A 20,999-nucleotide genomic window follows, 5' to 3' on the forward strand; every position below is an offset into this window, starting at 1 on the left:
ACATTTTCCATAGGCTTAGAAACCAAATTCGGACCGACCATATCCGCATCACTGTGCTCAAACCAACCAAAAAGAGATCTGCATCTCCCACCCCATAGTGCCTCAAAAGCGGCCTTACCAATACTTGAATGATAGTTAATGCTGTAAGTAAACTCTACCAAAGGTATATGCTCAACCCAACTGAAACCATAATCAACCACACATGCCCGAAGAATATCTTCCAATGTCTGAATAGTTCTTTCTGCTTGTCTATCCATCTGAGAATGAGAAGTAGTACAAAGACTCACCTTAATCACCAACCCTCTCTATAAAGACCACCAAAAATAAAATCAAAACTGCATACAATGATATGAAATTATCGAAATAGGTACCCCATACAACTTCACAATTATACAATAATGCAATCATGAATACCATTTATAAAAAGAATGCCTTTATTTTGAAGTAATAGTGAGGGAAGAGAAAATGCCTTAATTGACAAAGTAGATGGAGAGAAACCACTAACAAGATCCCCAGTTTAGTCCTCTAGTTGAAACCTTAGCTTTCTTGCCCAAAAGATCTTGGGAGAATTATAGTGGTTAGGAAGAGTTTCTAAGTGTTAATGAATAGAATAATAGGGTAAATAACCTCCTAAGTAAGTTAGAAGTCGTTGGGACTTATTAGGGTAAGTGGAAAAATGTCCAGAATACCCCCACTTTAGTTGCATAAAAGTCCCATCATAAGGGTACGACTGACCCTCACGAGTCATACCCTTTGATACGATTGGTACTCACCACTCGTATCCAAAGCCTCAACCCTTAGACCCAACAATGTCCTATATATGAATCATCTTACCCAAGTCATATTTACAGCATATGATCTATACCCTTTACCTGCATCCCTGGCAGAATAGAATCCACAGGGGTTGTGAACACTGAACACAATACGAGTCCTGGGTACAACTTGTACCTTGACTTACGACTCATGGTAAGCCACTCATACTCAGATCCAACTTACATTACCAAGTCTCAGATTAAGCTAAGAAAACCCAAACCAAATGATCTGTATCCAATCATACGTCTCGTACTATTCAAGTCGTACCCACTTCATTGACTAAAATCCATCCTACCAACTAACACTTGTCAGCATACGACTGGACCATACCATTCTTACCCCAACATACATCTCATACCCATGAGTCGTATTGGGTCTAGAGATCAAAATTCCGGTAAATTTTCTAATGTCCAAAAACTAGTGTGTTTCAGTCCACTTCACTTGGAATATTCATCCCCTAATGAGGACAAGGTAGGGATAGCCACACGTATAAGTCATTTGCATTATCAAATATATTTCTATCTTTAACAAAGTTTGAAAACAAAGAGAAAAAGATATTAATATTGCCATTAACAAACATAGAAAATAAAGATGTGCTGAGGACACATACCTTCCGAACAAATACCAAGAGCAGAAAACAGATGCGAATACTTGGACTTCATGTCCTCCTCTGCTTCCCATGTAGCTTCTTCCACATTATAGTCCCGCCATAGAACCTTAACCAAAACCACAACCTTTGCTAGCAACTGATGTACCTGCCTATCCAAGATCTCAACCGAGACCTTTTTATAAGACAGAGAGTCCGAGATACCCAACCCCTCTAAAGAAATAATAGAAGAAGGATCACCAAGATACTTACTCAATACGGAGGCAACTCCAATTCATAAGCAACATTTTCAACCCTCTGTAAAACCACATATGGACCAATATACTGGGGACTGATCTTTCCTCTTTTGCCAAACCGCATTACTCCCTTCTTGGTAGATACCTTGATGAACATCTTATCCCTAACCTTAAACTCTAAGTTTCTACACTTAACATCTGCATAGGACTTTTAGCGACTTTGGGCAACCTTAAGCTTATTCCAAATCATCTTTACCTTTTCCATAGCCTTATAGATCAAATTCGGACCGAACATACTCGCCTCACTTAGCTTAAACCTACCAATGGGAGATCTACACCTCCCACCATATAGTGCCTCAAAAGGGGCTATACAAATACTAGAATGATAGTTATTATTGTAAGAAAACTCTACCAAAGCTAGATGCTCAAACCAACTACAACCATAATCAACCATACATGCTCGAAGCATATTCTCTAATGTCTGAATAGTTCTTTCTTCTTCTCTATCCATTTGGGGATGACAAGCAGTACTCAAACTCATCTTCATTCCTAACCCTCTCTACTAAGACCACAAAAAATTAAGTTGAAAACAGCGCACCACGATCAGAGAAAATCAAAATAGGTACCCCATACAGCTTCACAATCTCCTGAAGATATAGCTTCGCATAATCTTCCGTAAAAAAGGTAATCCTCACTGGCAAGAAGTGTGTAGACTTTGTCATTATATCCACAAAGACCCAAATTGAATCATATTGATTCCGAGATCAAGGAATACCGGTAACAAAATCCATATTGATTACCTCTCATTTCCATTCAGGCAAAAAAATCTCTTGATACAACCCACCAGTTCTCATGTGCTCAACTTTAACTTTTTGACACACTAAGAACTTGGCCACAAAATAATCAGCCACATACCTTTTCATACCATTCCATCAACACATCTCCTTGAGATCATGATAGATCTTTGTCGAGCTAGGATTTACAACGTAGCGCAATTCATACGCCTCAGCCAAGAACCTTTGACAAAAACTGTCAACATCGGGAACACACAACCTCTCTTTGTATCATAAAGTATTGTCACCACTAATTTCAAACACCATCCCCTTTTTCCCACCAACATTACCCTTGATTTTTATCAAGACAGGATCCAACACTTGCTTCTTCTTAATCTCTGCACCAAGAGATGATCAAACCACTTATTATACCATTAAACCTCTATCCTTGGAGTTTAAGCGACGAAATCTAAGATTATCCAAGCGGTGAATATCCTTCACCAATTCCTATTTTCCTTTCTCCACATGATCCAAACTCCCCATGCATAACTTGTTAAGAGCATTAACAATTATGTTGTCCTTACCTGGGTGGTAGTATAGACTCATATCATAGTCTTTGAGAAGCTTTAGCCATCTCCTTTGCCTGAGATTTAGCTTCTTCTGAGTGAACACATACTGTGGACAAAGATGTCTATGTGTACACCATACAAACAATGCCGCAAGATTTTCAAAGAAAAACCACCACTAACAACTCCAAATCATGAGTAGGATAGTTTTTCTTATGTACCTTCAACGGCTTAAAAGTATATGCAATCACCTTCCCATGATGCATTAAGACCAACCAAGTCCCACCCTAGATCCATCATAATAGACTACGAACCCATCATTGCCTTCTAGAAAAGTTAAAATAAGAGCTTAAGTTAGCTTATCTTTCAACTTATCAAAACTCCCCTCATAAGCATCCGACCAAGAAAACTTTACCTTTTTTGAGTCAACGTTGTCAAAGGAGAAGATATCATTGAAAAGCTCTCCACAAACTGCTGATAATACCCAGCAAAACCTAAGAAGCTCAAAATGTCGATTGGAGTCGTGGGTCTAGGACACCTTTTAACCATAGCCACCTTTCGCTGATCCATAATGATCCCCTTGCTAGAAATAATATGACCAAGAAAAGTTACAACGTTCAACAAAAAATCATGCTTGGAGAACTTGGCATGCAAATGTTATTCCTACAAGGTCTACAATACCACATGCAGATGATTAGCATAACCTATCTCACTTTTAGAATAAACCAGAATGTCATCAATTAACATAATGAAAAAGAGTTCCATGACTTTCCTGAAGACCTTGTTCATTAGATCCATAAATGCTGCTGCGGCATTAGTCAAACCAAATGACAATTACTAAGAATTCAAAGTGCCCATAATAAGTGAAAAAAAACATCTTAAGGATATCCTCCACCCTAATCTTTAGCTAATGATACCCAGACTGAAGATATATCTTAGAAAAGAACTTGGCACGTTACAATTGATCAAACAAGTCATATATCCTTGGAAGAGGATACTTGTTCTTGACTGTTACCTTATTCAACTACCGATAGTCAATGCACATCCAAATGGAACCATCTTTCTTGCGCAAAAACAAAATCAGTGCACTCTATGAGGATACACTAGGACGAATAAACCCCTTATCTAGAATATCTGTAAGTTGCTCCTTGAGTTCCCTCAAGTCATCCAAATCCTTTCTATATGAAGGAAATAGATATTGGACGAGTCTCCAAAACCAAATCAATACCTAACTCTATTTCCCTATCCAAAGTAACACCAGGAAGATCATTCAGAAAGACCCCAGGAAACATATTTTCCACCAGGACTAATTGTAAAGAAGGACGTTCCCTTTAGAGATTATCCTTCGAGCTCTAAGATAAGAAATAAACCTCCCCCTAGGAGATAGGGAACCACCCTCCCACTCTATAACCGGTTCACCAGGGAACCTACAGACAACCTTATAGGAAATTGAAGGACGTGTAAAAAGAGTTTAACCAATCCATCCTTAGAATAACATCAAAATTCACCAACGTCTACCTACAACAAAAGATACCACACACCCCCTATAGACTCTCTTAGCAATAACCGAGTCATCTACTGGGGTAGAAACATAAAAAGGATCAGAAACAACCTCAGGATCAAAACAAATACATGCAACCACATATGGGGTAATATAGAAAAGAGTGGATCTGTGATCAAGTAGATAATACACATCATGAGAAAAGAGTTATAACGTGCCAATAATGACATCAGATGATGCCTCAGATTCCTACCAAGATGCTTAAGCATACAACCTATTCCAACCAATACTAGAACTAGGAGTGGTAACAAAGTATACACGATACCACCGGTTGCAGGAGCAAAAGATAAAGCCACCAATACCTTATTTGCATAGCAATCTTATTAACAAGAAAATCCATGAGCCAGTGTCCCGCTTGGCCACACTTGAAGCATTTGTTCCTCCCTTCATCTTAATAACCTCAATGAGGAAGACAACAGAACCGACAAAGAGGGCATGAAGAAACTAACTGACCCCCACTTACCTGAGATTGGGCATTCGGTGTCCGAAAATTATCACCACCTTGGTGATGCCTATCACCTGACTACCTTGGGTAAGGAGTGCTAGTAGTAGAGAAGGAACTAAAACTACCCCACCTCTTTTCTGCCATTTGCCGCCATCCTGACCAACTCTGAGACTGCACACCTACCTAATCAAAAAACCTTTTTCTCTTTCCCTGTAATCTCTGAACTTTGCCTATTTTCTCTTCTCATTATCCACCTATTGTATATGAACAGTCAAACTGGAAATATCCACATCCTTGATTAGCAAAGCAGCCTTTCGTTCCAAGATCAAATCCTGATTCAACCCATAAGTGAACTTTCTCACCCTTACTCTCATGCCAGATACCAAATTAGGAGCATACCTTGACAATTGATGACATTTCAAGGCATATTCCTTAACAGACACCCTCCCCTGCCTAAGATTCATGAACTCCTCCATCTTTGGTTCTCTCAACTCTTGAGGAAAGAAATAATCTAGAAAAACACCAAAAAAAGCATACCATAAGGGTGACTTCTCCACATCACCTCTATTTTTATACCACTCTTCGTACTATTAGTACACAACATCTTTGAGCTTATAAGATGCAAAGTTTACACCTTCCATATTTGTGGCCTGCATCACCCTAAATATCTTCTATAGTTCATCTATGAAACCCTGAGGATCCTATTCTACCTTTACACCAGTAAAAGTAGGATGATTCAGTTTCATAATCTGACTAACCCTTGTGACCTCAGCAGACATCCCACCAGGCGTATCTCTCATGGCCTGAGCAACAACCAATTAAGCAATAGTATTAATAGACTAGAAAAATTCCTCATTAGTCACCTCACCTTGAGGAGGAGTTATAGGAATCAGAGGAACTCCAGAATAATTAAGAATAGGAACCTGAGATTGAAGATGAACTATAGAAGTAGGACGTGCCCTATATATATTGTCTCCTAATGGGAATAAAGAATTTCCTTGTGTTCCAGATCATCGAGGCTTTATTTGAAAAGTGAAAAATGAAGGATTAGAGAAGAATTCCATCACTTAGACTCTAAGCTTGAGAATAGAATACCAAGAAAGTAAAACATTCCTAAATACCTTGTAGCCTCTCTCATATGAGTGCGGTACGCTACAAACCCCTAGAAGAGACTCTACTAGACATGTCTTTGTGGACTCCCAATTGACCGTGAACCTAAAGCTCTGATACCAATTTGACATGAACCAACTGTTGTAAAGGGTATCCCAAGGCCGATCGAGATGGGAGACCACCCCCATTACCCAACCTAACATCAAACCGCCTGCCCGAGTTGGCGGAATTTTGAACATATAAGAAGATAACATAACTAGACAAAGACTAAGCTTGGGATAGGTCTATTCCAAAACCAACACTACTAAGTCATCTCGCCCTCCAAACTGTACCAACCAAACCACAAAGCCAAACCAATATCAAACCAAGGGCCATAACCAAATCAGTTTAAAACATAACATGATTAATCCCAAAATGGAATATGATGGAATAGTCAAAAATTATGTCCAATGATGTCAGCCCCAAAACCAATGCCAATATTAAGGTTGACATCCATACCAATCCCGCCCATACCAACCCATAGCAGTACCATAAAGCCTCTAACCAAAAGAGTAAGAATATCAAGTTGGGACATGCCTCTAACCATAGCAAAAACCAATATCTAGAAATAAATTAAAATGCCTAAAAATACCCATAACACGAAATGGAGCTTTTCAAAAAGATTAAAGCTTACCACTTTAATCCAAAAATTATCCCCAAGTCAATCACTATATAGGAGGAGAAGAACGGCCGATTCCTACATAGAGTAGGTATACATCCGCTCGAAGGCGGTTTAGCTGGTGAACAATAGCATGAACTCAGGATAAGGATAAAATAATACCAATTATAAAACTAAGTAAAACCATGCATAATGCATACAAACCATATATATATATATGACAAGAAAGGAAATCGGGTTTAGCATGCCTTTAAAACCTTTACCTGGGCTATGTAGCTTTGTCGTCCTAAACCACCCATGGGCTATATAGGTTCAGCTCTCTCTGCTAAAAGGGACCCAGTGCGTGAAGCCTTACGACCAAGGAAGAAAAATTGGGATGACTAGTACATCCCTCAAATAAGAAGTGTGACATTATGCACATGGTCACTTGGACCAAACCTCACATCGGCAAATATGAGTTTCTAGTTTTGGTCCTCCTGGGACCTCCACCTTCCATGGCTTTGCTGCACACCCCGCCATTATTTCCCAATTAAAACCATTACCAAATAACTATCCAATCTATTGACCTTTCATTAACCAAGGCCATTAGTAGTGGTATCGTCATACCAACTATACTTGCAAGTTTTATCCATAGCAAACCATATATAGGTTTAAGGGATTCCATGTACTCTTTCACTAACCATATTAAAGCACTTGGGGGATTCCCATATAACCATTTACCCTTTTTACCTTTTCAAACAACTTAAAACATGAATAATTCCTGTACCAAGTTTAAAACAAACAAGAGTTCCATTAAAAATATTAAATGCAATGAAAACATCCTTATAGGTATTTTATCAAACATATTGGGGGCATAATATAAGCAATGAATTCCAATTGCCATTTAACCATTCTCATGCAATCCAATTATCTAAAACCACCAATTAAGCATGTAAATACATAATTAAAACCACGAGAAACCATAACCATTCATTTAAAATCAAAACCTCCAAATCATAGTTTAAAACTCAAAAGCACACAATGATGAAATCATGAAAACAAATCATAAAAACAATGCCTTTAGTTGGAAATAACTGTGAGGGAAGCGAACATGCCTTAATTGACCAAGTAGACGGGAGAGAAACCACCAACAAGATCCCTAATTTAGTCCTCTAGTTGAAACCCTAGCTTCCTTGCCCAAAAGCTCTTGAGAGAATTATAGTGTTTAGGAAGAGTTTCTAAGTGTTAATGAATAGAATAATAGAGTAAATAATCTTCCAAATGAGTTATAAGTCGTAGGGCCTTATTAATGTAAGTGGGAAATGTCCAAAATACCTACAATTAAGCTGCATAAAAATCCTATCAAGTCTAATACTATGCTATGGAAAACCCAAATCAAACGATCCATATCCAATAATATAACTCATACCAATTCCAGTGACCAAAATCCATTCTACCAACTAACACTGGTTAGTATACAACTGTACCATACTATTCATACCCCAACATATGGCTCATACACATGAATCGTATTGGGTCCAGAGATAAAAATTCCAGGAAATTTTTGACGGTCCAAAAAATAGGGTGTTTCACATACTTAGAGTAAAATCAATCCACAAACTTATATGATTTAGTTATGACCCATCTCAATGACTCATCTTGAGTCTTTACGACCAATACCCTCAAGTCAAACCCAGGAAAGTAATTTTAACACCACTTTATAGACACCTTACAACTAGGATCACATGACCCATCAAGACACCCTATGATTCGTAGGGAGAGTCATAGTCAAGGAAAGGAGCTCAAAACTTAGTAAAATTTTCAAAGACCAAAAAATCGAGGCATAACATACAAACACCTTTCTAACAGGGGTTACAAGTTGAACTCTGATTTACTCAGATTGGGGCATGCCAGTTAAAAGTTAGCTCCCACAGTCCCAGTTCATTATTCAGATCATATTCATAATAGGTTTGCATGAGAAAGAGTTTAGTTTATCAGTTATTCAGTGATTCAACTTTGAAGATTATTTTAGTATATGCTTTCTTAGTCTGCATTTATTTTACATGTTTATGAATTTATGCTAAGAATTAATATGTTTATTAGTTTGTCCCTATCTCACATACCAATACATTCAATGTACTAACTGCATACTCTCTTTTGTACTATATTTATTTGATAATATAGGTTTGGATGCCTATTTCAAAGACCGTGCTTAGACACTTTATGTATCATTCAACAGCAGTTATGGTGAGTCCTTATCCTTCGAGGACATGTTATCCATAGTTATTTTCTGTATTCTTTTTATTTAAGTCAGGAAAAGTTAGTTGGGGGTTTGTCCTATCAACTCCTTATTTTTTAGAGGCTTTTAGATAGTTAGACTTGTTTCCAGTTTCTATCAGATATTCAGACATTTTGAATATTATATGTTATCAGAGTTTTCATTAGTTTGGCTTTCACATATGATTTTTAATTATTATCATATTCAACAGTCACAACAGATGCCAAATCATAGGTTAGCTAGGGCCACTTGTGGCCTTAAGCACCGTGTTACGACTAGGGGTAGCCTCGGGTCATGATAAGTAGAGTCTGTGCATGGGTGTGAATTCAACCACACTTATAGGAGAGAGGCTATGAGACATTTTAGGAAATTTTTCCTTCTTTCAATATTCATATCTTGCGATGGGGCATGAGCTCTATCAAAACTTCTTCTTCTAACTCATTCTCTACTTTTTAAAGAAAATACCTCCTAGAAAGGCTAACAAAAGAAGAAATAAGGACCAGTCTGCACCATCACCTATCCCTGTAAACCCCTTTAATGGTTAAGACACCCATGTTAAATTAAGTATCGATTTCATAGTTTTGTCCCAGTCTATAGCCGCTCAAAATAACTAGCATCTTGTTTCGCCGATCAACCTAGTATTGAACACGATAGCTTCTAGGATCCAAGACTTTACTCAGATAAATCCTCCAGTATTATCTGGATCCATGTCTAAGAAAGATCTATAAGAGTTATTACACTATGTGCAGAAGGTGACGGATATTATTGGTGCCATTCTAGAGAAAGTAAAAACTTAACTGCTTACTAGTTGAAGGGGTAGCTTATACTTGTGTTAATTAGTGAAAGGAGGACAGAGGTACTGATGCAGGGTCTGTAAAGTAAGATGAATTTTCTACTGCTTTTATGGACAATTAATTTCCACTTGAGTTGAGGGAGGCAAAGTGAAACATCCTAGGTTTCTGTCCCTTAGAAAATTTCCTAGATTTCTGTCCCTTAGAAAATTTCCTAGATTTCTGGTCTCTTGATAGGATACAACTAGGGAAAATGACTCGTACACTGGGATACGAATAGTATGGGTTAGTTGTATGCCAACCAGTGTTTTGGTGGGTTGGATTTGGTTTCTGGAAGGCTTGAGCATTACACTATCCTAGAACCAGTCGAAATTAGTGTTACTCTTGGAATGATCATTTTTCTAGATAGTAATTATTGTTATTCTTTCTCTATGTTCTTAGTTTTATTTCTTAAGTTGGGTAGCCATTTAATAGAGGTTTAGATGTTGGAAAACCTGAAATTTTTCATTGAATTAGCTTTGAGTTTTTGAAAAATAGAGCCGGACTCGAAGGGTGTTCCTGTCGCCAAGCGTATAGGAATAAAATAAAAGAATTTTAAGAGAAGAAAATTAGTATTTATTGCACTCAAAACTAATTATTGTAGAAGTAACATCTAAAGTAGATTTTGGTCCTAGGATAGTGTTTTCTCTCATCCGCAAAAATCCACATGAATACTCAAACCAACCAAAATGTAATAAATAGTGTTAATATTTTAGCTATCTCTAGTAAAATTACTAAAATAGAAAGTGATTTACAGAATTGGAATATTTCAAATGAAAGTTTTAATAGAGTCTATAAAACTGGACACTTTGATTTTGTTAAAAATTATAATATTAAAAAACTTTGGAATCTATTGTTGCTATTAATAGAAATATTGAGACTATTAAATTATTAGCAATTAAAGATATTAATAGATACATAAAAAATTACAAGTTCCTCCACATAGGTTTTGTTCTAGTAGCAGTTAAACTATTATATATATTAGGTTTAGATGTACCTATATGTCTACTTTTAAGAGATAATAGGTTATTAAATTATAATTATGATTAGCTTCCAAAAACATCGTAGCTCTTTTATTACTAACTATTTTATCCAAAGGGGCTATGGTTATTTTCATTAATCTATAATATCTATTCAACTTCTTCAATCTTTGATCCGACGCTTGGGTCAGTACCACCAGAGCTGCCAGTAGTACATCACTATGCATTTCCATCCCTGCCAAACCTACTGTTCCACTATCATCAAAAGAGTCCATTACCAGTGTAACCATAATGTAGCACTTAAAGAAATATTTAAGGAAGAATACTCATCAGCCAATAAAAATATTGCCATCTAAACTAAAAAGTTGTTTTCATTAATCTATAATATACTTTATATATTATTGCTATTTCTTTTGTATTTACCTTACTATTCATGTTTTTTGTTTTAACATTTAATGTTAATTTATCCAAAATATTTTGATCATTAATATCTATAAAATAATTAGGATAACAATTAAAGTATACCGGGCTATTAGCGAGGTTACTTTGTAATACTGCTAATAATGAATCACCAAATTTTAATAACCTATTATCTCTTAAAAGTAGACATACAGGTACATCTAAACCTAATCTATATAATGATTTAACTGCTACTTGAACAAGACCTATGTGAGGAAACTTGTAATTTTTCTATATCTATTTATATCTTTAACTGCTAATAATTTAATAGTCTCGATATTTTTATTAATTGCAACAGTGGATTCGAAAGTTTTAATATTATCATTTTTGACAAAATCAAAGTGTCTAGTTTTATAGACTCCATTAAAACTTTCTTTCGGAATATTCCAATTCTGTAAATCACTTTCTATTTTAGCAATTTTGCTAGAGATAGTAGAAATATTAACACTATTTATTATATTTTGGTTGGTTGGAGTATTAATTAGGATCTTTGTAGATGAGAGAAACACTTTCCTAGGACCAAAATCTACTTTAGATGTTACTTCTACAATAATTACTTGTGAGTGCAGTAATTACTAATTTTCTTCTTCCAAATAGAGGAAGAACAACAATAATTACTAACTAGAAAAATGTTTATTCCAAGAGTAACACTAATTTTGACCGGTTCTAGGACAACGTAACGCTTTAGTCACTCTTACTCATACTCACACTCTCATTTAGGAGATGAATCGGGATAACGAGGAGCAAAATAACAGTTTAAATTAATTAAAATTATAAAATAATTACTATTTTGAAAATAATTTAAACTTTCAAAATAACTTTAAAACAAATTAAACTTGATATAAGAATAAAATAATCTAAAGCAAAATTAATCAAAACAGTAGAGAAATAGAGAAATTTATACTTACAAAAACTTTTTATTGATTAGGAAAAATACGAGAACTTTATAGAGGGGGATGGGATATATGGGAGATGGTAGAAATATTTTTAAGTTTGGAAATTTCAAAATGCCCTCCGCTATTACAAGTTGAAAGGCTAGATAGGCCTCAAAATATGATGACCAATATTTTCCTTACTCTGTCTATTTTACATCTGTGTATCTATCTATACTAATACATGTTATTTACTTTCCACCTGGCCGGTAGCTAATGAATATATATCCGTTGATTCTTGCTTTTGATGACCTTTTGAAGAGATGTGCATTTTATATATTTTTGAAGGGACTTTTTTATTTTGTCCTTTGTGAAATAAAGACTTATGTTGTTTTGTCTTGATGTGACATGGTATTTTGGTTGGATTCCATGGGGTCCACCATTTGTTGTGTCTTGTGTTGTTCGTTTTGTAGTGACCTATTTTTATACGGTGTTTGTCCTTTGTTGAATATAGAACAGAGGTTAGGTCTTCCTTTTTGAAAAGATATTGCAGTATCTATGTAGCTCCATTTTCTATCTTTAAAGGCAGGATTCGGTCTGTGAGAAAGAACCAGATGTAGAATTATTTGATGGGGTTTACCATAGATATTTAAATTTGTAAAAAACTAATGATATATGAAAACCTTTTAATATGTAGAGATATTTTACCTAATATTTTGCATTTTATGCAAAATATTTATCAAATCTTTTTATTTACAAAATACAGTAAAGGACCCAAAATGTTTGTAACCTTGCTATGCATCTTTATTAAGTGCCATAATTTGGCGAAGCTATTAATTTTGAAAAATATGCTTCTTGTTTAAAACATTTCTATTGATAAAAATAGTAATTAATACTCAATATTCAATAGTAGAGTAGAAATACTCTATTATAATCAACTCACTAACTTTTTTGGGTTTTGAGGGGATTATTTGATTCACTTTGTACATTAAGGCTTTAACCATTCTCACACTTTCATAATTTTTATCAAGTGCTCTTACTGGCAGTACTTGTAGATCTATTATCTCAAATTTCCTTTTATCAGGGATACTCTATTCATCGTTCTTCTGTGGTGTGATTGGGAAGACTGTTTGTGTGTATGCCTTCGGTTGTTTCATGGATACTTTTGATGGTAGGGGGGTGGTATGTTTTGGCAGAGATGTAACTTCTACCAGAGCTTTGACCGACTCTAGGACAGCGTAATGCTTTATCCACTTTAACTCATACTCATACTCCTTCCCGGGCAACATGGCTCTGATACTATTTGGGGGATGGATCGGAAAAATAGGAAGCAAAATAACAGTTTAACATAATTACTACATTAAAAGTAGTTTAAACTTTAAAATTAATTTTTTAACAACAAAATAAAAGAAAAGTGAAATTAATTAAACCAATAGGGAAATAGTGATATTTATACTTACAAAAGCTTTTTATTGATATGGGTAATGAGAGAACTTTATGAAGGGAGATGAGAAATATGAGAGATGGTAGAAAGATTTGTGAGTTGGGAAATTTCAGAATGCTTTCTCCTATTATAAGTTGAAAGCCTTAAATAGGCCTCAGAAGTGCTGACTAATATTTAATAAACTCTATCTATTTTACATTTGTCCATACACTAATACAATCTATTTATTTTATGCCTATCTAGGAATAGCTGATGACTATTCACTTGTTCTACACGTGTGTCTGACTATCTTTTCATCCTTATCTTGAACTTGTCTTTTGATGATTTTGAGAAGATTTTGGCTTTTTCTTCCTTGAAGATTATTGTCATTTGTCTTCTAGTCATCGTTTTATTTATGGGTTCCATTAAGTAGCTTTTCAAACTTCGAAGAGGTGTGGGCACCTTTATTTCAATTGAGAAGGGTATGGATACCATCTAGATCGGCAATATAAGATTTTATTTGAGTGATAAAAGGAAGACCTAATATTATCTCTTCATTGATATCTCTAGTGATTACAAAATTATTAATAAAATAAAATCCATCATTGCAATTACAGGCTTTGGGAAGTCTATAATTTATTTTTAATTTTTCCCCTATTGTAGAGAATAAGCGTGCAGTACCTTTTGATTAATTAATTCTTGTCTGAGTGAAATAAAAATTCTCTCTAGCCTAGCATACACTGAAACCCAAATTTTTCTTCATTCATTTACTTATGGCCACCATGGCCGTTGAGCAACCTCCATCACAGGTTGCTCAACAGAATAATTCTGAGTCTCAACATGGGAAGGGTATGACATATGCTGCTACTCTCAAGCCAACAATGTCTAAAGTCATACCACTTCCTTTTAAGCCTATAATGTATCTGTATGGCAAACCACGGGTCATATGGGAAGAAATGGAGGTAACATAGATGATTGTGAATGAAGATTTGGAATATGCGATGGTTGGGAAGTTCTCTTATGGGTGGATTGACATCCAAGATTTGAGGAAGTTGATTCCAAAACAATGCGAATTAAAAGGTGATGTCAATATAGGAGTTCTTAGAAATTGTTATGGTTTGATTAGAGCATCAAGGATTAAGGATTATGTGCATCTCTTGTCAAAACTAATTTTTTATATTGAACATTAAAATTGGAACTATCCAATGAGGACATTGAAGTGGGATTCGTTATTTGACCCTAATGGAAAAACATCAGTAGCAATTGCATGGATTTCACTCCCATCACTTCCTCCAATTTTTTTTTGGTAAGGAAACCTTATTTTCAATTACATCCGCAGTTGGGGAAACAGAAGATGTGATACAAGATGATAATGGAGAAGAATCTGAAGAAGAAGAGGACTTTTAGAATAATATACATGAAGTAAGCAAGCAAGTGGATTTTTAACCAAGACACACAAAAGAAATGTAGAAGGAGTGTAGGGGGAGAAATAAGACAAAGAAAAAAAGGTATACAAGGAGTCGTTCTGCAAACCCATAAACAGTTAATGATGATAAACAAAATATTGTACTGGAACATAAGATCAGTTAATAATCAAGACTCTTTTGAAAGATTAATTGATTTTAAAGAAAAGAATCATTATTCTTATATTGCCCTTCTGGAACCATTCCAAGGGCCTAAAGAAGTAGAAAGTTACAAAAAAAGATTGGGGATGTAGAATGTTTATGTAAATAGAGTAGCAAAGATTTAGGTATTCTAGAATTTAGAGTGGGAGGGAGAGATTAAATCAGACACTCATCGACAAGTTACTATCAGGTTTAAGCACAGGACTTGTGGGAAAGAAATGGTTATCACTGCAGTGTATGCAATATGCATTGCTATAGAAAGGCTAGAGTTATAGAAAGACTTAGGTGATGCTGCTGAGGATATAGATAATCCATGGATAGTTGGATGTGATTTCAATGTGAATAATGTAAAGAAGCTTAGGGGGTTGCCAGTTACTCAAAATAAGATAGTAGATTTTGTACAATGCATTAATGTGTGTGCCTTAAGGGAAATCAGGTTTACTGAAAGTGTATGTACATGGTGGAATGGTAGGATTGAGGAGGCATACATATTTAAAAGACTGGATCGTATATTTGGTAATCGGGAGTTCATGATTGAATTTGCATCTTCAAAAGTACAATATTTAATTGAACAAGGATCAGATCATGCTTTATTGCAATTAATTTATTATGCTACTCAAAAGTCAGTGCCTAAATATTTCAGATTCCTTAAATTTTGGTTCAAGCACAAGGACTTTAAAAGAATGGTTGAAGAAAACTAGAAGATGGAGTAGGAAGGGGCTGGAGTGAGTCCATTTCAAATTTTACATCGAAAGATGAAAAGGATGGGTCAAGCATTGGGGAAGTGGATTAGGGAAGCTTTTAGGGATATATTTCAGAAGATAGCTACTCAAGAAGACCTGGTGAGGATGAAAGAAATGCAACTGGAGGTCAATCCCTCTGAAGAGAACATGGCTGATCTAATTAAAGTTGAAGTTGATTTAATAAAGATGCAAAAGGTGGAACAAGACTATTGGCAACAAAAAACAAGTATGAAATGGTTTGTTGAAGGAGATATAAATACCAAGTTCTTTCATGCATATGTGAAGGAAATGGGAAAAAGATTGCAGATTCAAAAAATAGAAGTAGAATAGGGACAGGTGCTGGAAACAAATAATGAAATAAGGATGGAAGATGAGAGAGTGTTTTAGAAGAAATTTATAAAAGAGGGAAATGTAGAAGATTATTCTATATTGTAGGTGATTCCCAAAGTCATTACTCAGGAACAAAATGATAGAATGATTGAGGTACCTACTAAGTAGGAGGTTAAGAAGGCAGTTTTTGGACTGAGTAAAGATAGTTCTAGTGGTCCTTGGTGAGTTTTTTTAAGCACTGTACGGGTATTATTGGGGATGATGTGTTTAGGGTGGTGATGGATTTTTACTGTGGAAGTGAATTATCTAGGTATGTGACTCATACAAACTTGGTATTGCTTCCTAAAATAGAGAAAGTATCCAGATTTAATGACTTGAGGCTAATTAACCTTAGTACATACATGAATAAGGTTATTTCAAGAGTATTTCATGAAAGGTTGTTTCATGTTTTGCTACATATTATATCAAGAAATCAGTCAGGATTCATAAAGGGTAGAAGTATTGCAGAGAATGTGTTGTTGGCTTAAGAAATTGTAAAAGATATTAATAGGAGGAACAAGTTTTAGAATGTGGTTGTTAAAATGAACATGGCAAAGGCATATGATAAAGTTTCATGGGTTTATCTGACTTAAGTGATGAGAAGCTTTGGATTTCATGAGAGGATCATTGAAATGATACGGAGACTAGTTTCAAATAACTAGTGCTCTGTGTTGATTAATGGAAAGAGTAAAGAGTTAGGGTTTTTTAAAATCTTCTTGGGGTCTGAAATAAGGTGATCTTTTGTCTTCAACATTATTCATTATAGTTGCTGAAGTACTGGCAAGCAGGCTCAACAACTTGTGGGAAGTGATGAATATATAGGGTATGGTATGCCAAAATTGATTGAAAGAATAAATCATTTATCTTATGCTGATGATACTATTTTATTCTGCTCAGGTCAGAAGAATTCAGTGAAAAAAATGATGACATTACTTAGGGAGTATGAGACTATATCAGGTCACTTGATTAATCTGGATAAGAGTTTTTTATATTTGCATGAAAAAGTTACTATAAGTATTTATCATAAAATAATAATATGGACTGGTATAGGGTAAGGTAAATTTCCTTTCATATATTTGGGGTGTCCTATTTTTTATGGAAGGCTAAAAATTGCATTTTGAGTGCTTAGTAAAGAAGTTTATGACAAAGATCATGTAGTGGCAGAATAAGTTACTTTTGGAGGGAGGCACACCTTGATAAAACATGTTTTTTAGTCTTTGCCCATCTATCTTATGTTTGCTATGAACCCTTCAATAGTAGTTATAGATCAGATTCATAAAATAATGGTAAGATTTTTTTGGGGAAGTACAGGTGCTCTTAGAGAGAAATATTGGGTAGCCTGGGATACTTTATGCCATCCAATGAACGGGGAAGGATTGGGTTTTAGATATTTACATTATGTTAGTTAGGCACTGTTTGCTAAATTATGGTGGAGTTTTAGAACCTCTACCAACTCTTTATGGAGAAATTTCATGTGGAATAAATATTGTAAAAAGTGGAATCCTATTTTGGCTCAAGGTTCTGGTGCATCACATGTATGGAAGAAAATAATGAAAATAAGAGATGAGGTAGAGCATCAAATATGGTGGAAGATTAAGGGAGGTAATTCTAGCTTTTGGTTTGACAACTGGACTAAATAGGGTGCTTTATATTATATTAAGAATGAAAAATAAGGTGATAAGGAGTTAGGGGTAAAGGATTTTATTATTGCTGGCAGATGGAATGTGGAGAAGCTTAAGGAATTGCTTTTAGAAGATATGGTGGATCATATAAAAGAAACAATTAGTCCAAGAATCAGTGAAGATAAAAATGATAAGCTATGGTGGATGGGTACAACAAGTGGAAAGTTCTCTGTACAGTCTGCATGGAATCTGATCAGAAACAAGAAGGAAGAGTATGATCACATATGGGGGAAAGAAAATCCTTTTAAGGTTAATTTCTTTTTATGGAGGGTGTATAAAGGAAGAGTTGCTACTGATGATAACTTGAAGAGAATGCGAATCCCAATTGTTTCAAGATGTTGGTATTGTATGGATGGGAAAGAGGAGACTATGAAACATCTTTTTTCTAATTGCTCCCATAGCCCAAAGGCTATGGAAGTTCTTTGCACATTTTATAGGTATTAAGGTGGAAGGCCTACAACTACATCAGATAATCATGGAATAGCGAGTATAAAGAGGGGAGTACCAAAATAAGAAGGCTTTATAATTCATTGCATTAATTAAATGGGAGCTATGTAAGAGAAGAAATGTTATAAGACATGGCAAGGCAGTTGAATTTATTTATATGGTTCAACATGTCTCATTAGAAATTAATCAAATAGTGCAGATGTTGTATCCAAGAATCAAAAGACCTAGTAGAGACAGGAGGGATATAATACATTGCATTGGAGGGTACAAGAATAAGTTGTATCATCTGTTGGTGATTTGGAAGACCTAGGAAAAAGGATGACTTAAATACAACACTGATGGAGCTATTAGGGGAAATCCAGGATTAAGTGCTTATGGTTTTGTACGAAGAAATCACAATGGGTATTGAGAGTATGTTGAAGGTGCACAAATTGATAATATAACAAATATTGAAGCAGAAACAAGAGAAATTCAGCAAGCATTGTTACACAGTAATAGCAAAGGCATAAGATAATGTATAATTAAAACAAATTCCTTAGATGTGGTTAAGTTTATTACTAATGTATGGAAAGTACCTTGGGAAATAGTTGAAAATATTGAGAACATAAAGGAAAACATACAACTACAAGGGACAACAATTCAACATATTTTTAGAGAAGGGAACCAACTAGCAAATTTCATAGCTAATCAAGAAATTGATCAATAACAAATCACTTGCAGTGGGTTAAATGAAGTACCAATAATAGGGAGAAGGATAATTAACACAGATAAAGATTAAATACTAGTTATGAGAATAAAAACAAGGAGAATCATAAGGCAATCACAAGAGCAAAGAAGATAAGAGCAACAAAGGTAGCTACAAAAATATTTACATCATGGTTTTGCACAAGGAATATGAAGATACTAAGCTAGCTAGGCTAATTTATATTAGCACACAAAATCATGCATCAATAGTAGAGGTGTCCAATGTCATATCTAACTTGAGGAATCGGAGATCAACCATAGTACTATATCGACAGATACAAGCATATCTAAAGCAAAATCATGGGGGTTCTGTCAAATTCAGTTCAACCTATAAAGACAAAGGTATGAAGGGCATGAAGCTTACACTAAAAAGATTTGCAAGCTCCAGACGAATACATCTTTGTTTTTGTGCGAGCATCTCAACAATGGTATCATCAGTCACTCGATTTATCATCCAAAGAACAGGGTGACGGTAATGGCGATTGATGAGGGATTCACTTGGAAAAAGCATTTGGGTAGTCTAAGAGATTTTTTTTTGGAAACTAGGCAAAGAGTGTAAATAAGACACAGACATAAATGGTCGGGTTTTTATTTTGGGCTTAATTCATTAGTTTGTAATGTTGTCACATTGTTGAGATTTATTTGGGCCTTTTGCTAAATTTGATTCATAATAAAAGGCCTGTACACGCCACCAAAAAGTTGATTTAATAAAAAAAATCATATAGTACCTTTTTCTAGGTACTCTATAGGAATTAATCACTCTACAATGTAGTTTTCATCAACACGTGTATCAAGTAATGCAATCTTATGAATTTTATAATATTTATTGATAACTATAGTAATTAGTATATAGTAACTTTGTGGTTTAACTATAGTAATTCTATTAGGTTCTGAATTGTTTATAGGAAGCTTTTCTACAGATTTTATTTCTAGAGACTCTATTTCTTTATTGTCATTATTTACTCCTGATGTTTCAACAAGCTCAAACTGGTGTGATTTTGGATCTTGGTTTGAAGTTAAATCCTTTAATATTTTATTAGCAAGTGACTGACTCTGTTTCTAGATTGTTGAGTCTTTGCTTAACTTTCTTAGATTCTTCTTTTAGGTATAATAATTTCGTTAGAAGATCATGTTAAAGGGTTCAATAATTTCTTTATTATCAACTTGTTGATCAAGAACAATATCTTTTAAGGCTATTAAAATTTTTCTCCTAAGAATTGGGTCTTCTAGATTATCTATCATGCCAAATAAGACTTTTTTTTTGATTATTATTGGTGATAACATTTATAGAATGACTATCACAAGTGCAAATTGCACCACTACAATTACAATGGTCTGTTAATTCACTACTATCTGAACTGTATGCAGCATTAAGTCGATTGTCATCTCTAAGACTTTCGTCACTAGAAGAACTATTTCATTTTTATCAAGTATTGAATATAATTTATCTTTAAATTTGTTTCCTAATTCTAGCAAATTTATCTTGTCTTTATTTTTATTTGGAACCCAACAATCTTTAGCCCTATGTCTAGTTTTACCATAGTTCCAACATGTTTCATTATTGGTTTTATTTTCTCCCTTAGAAGCCTTTCTAGATTTTTTAAATCGTCTTTCATAATAATAAGATTTTTCAGATTTATCTTTATAATTTTTATGTTGTTTTTTAAACTCTTTGGTAGCTTTCTTTGAATGGGCTGATAATTTTATATAATTAAACTCTTCGTAAAAACTTCCTATCTCATTGCGAGTTGTTTTATTATCTCTTTTTTTTTAAGCTTAATATTTGTACATAATTCTAG

General features: G+C 34.7%; 1 protein-coding gene across 1 annotated transcript in view; it reads left to right on the forward strand.

Moving 5' to 3' along the window:
• Positions 1 to 20,999, forward strand: part of LOC107877993 — a 56,577-nt gene that overhangs the window by 33,608 nt on the left and 1,970 nt on the right. Inside the window, exon 3 of the mRNA XM_016724825.2 lies at positions 8,933 to 8,995. Coding sequence (XP_016580311.1) covers positions 8,933 to 8,995 — 63 coding nt within the window. The remainder of the gene's footprint in view (positions 1 to 8,932; positions 8,996 to 20,999) is intronic.

Source organism: Capsicum annuum, chromosome 7 (assembly GCF_002878395.1).
Source record: "Capsicum annuum cultivar UCD-10X-F1 chromosome 7, UCD10Xv1.1, whole genome shotgun sequence".
Lineage (NCBI taxonomy): Eukaryota > Viridiplantae > Streptophyta > Magnoliopsida > Solanales > Solanaceae > Capsicum > Capsicum annuum.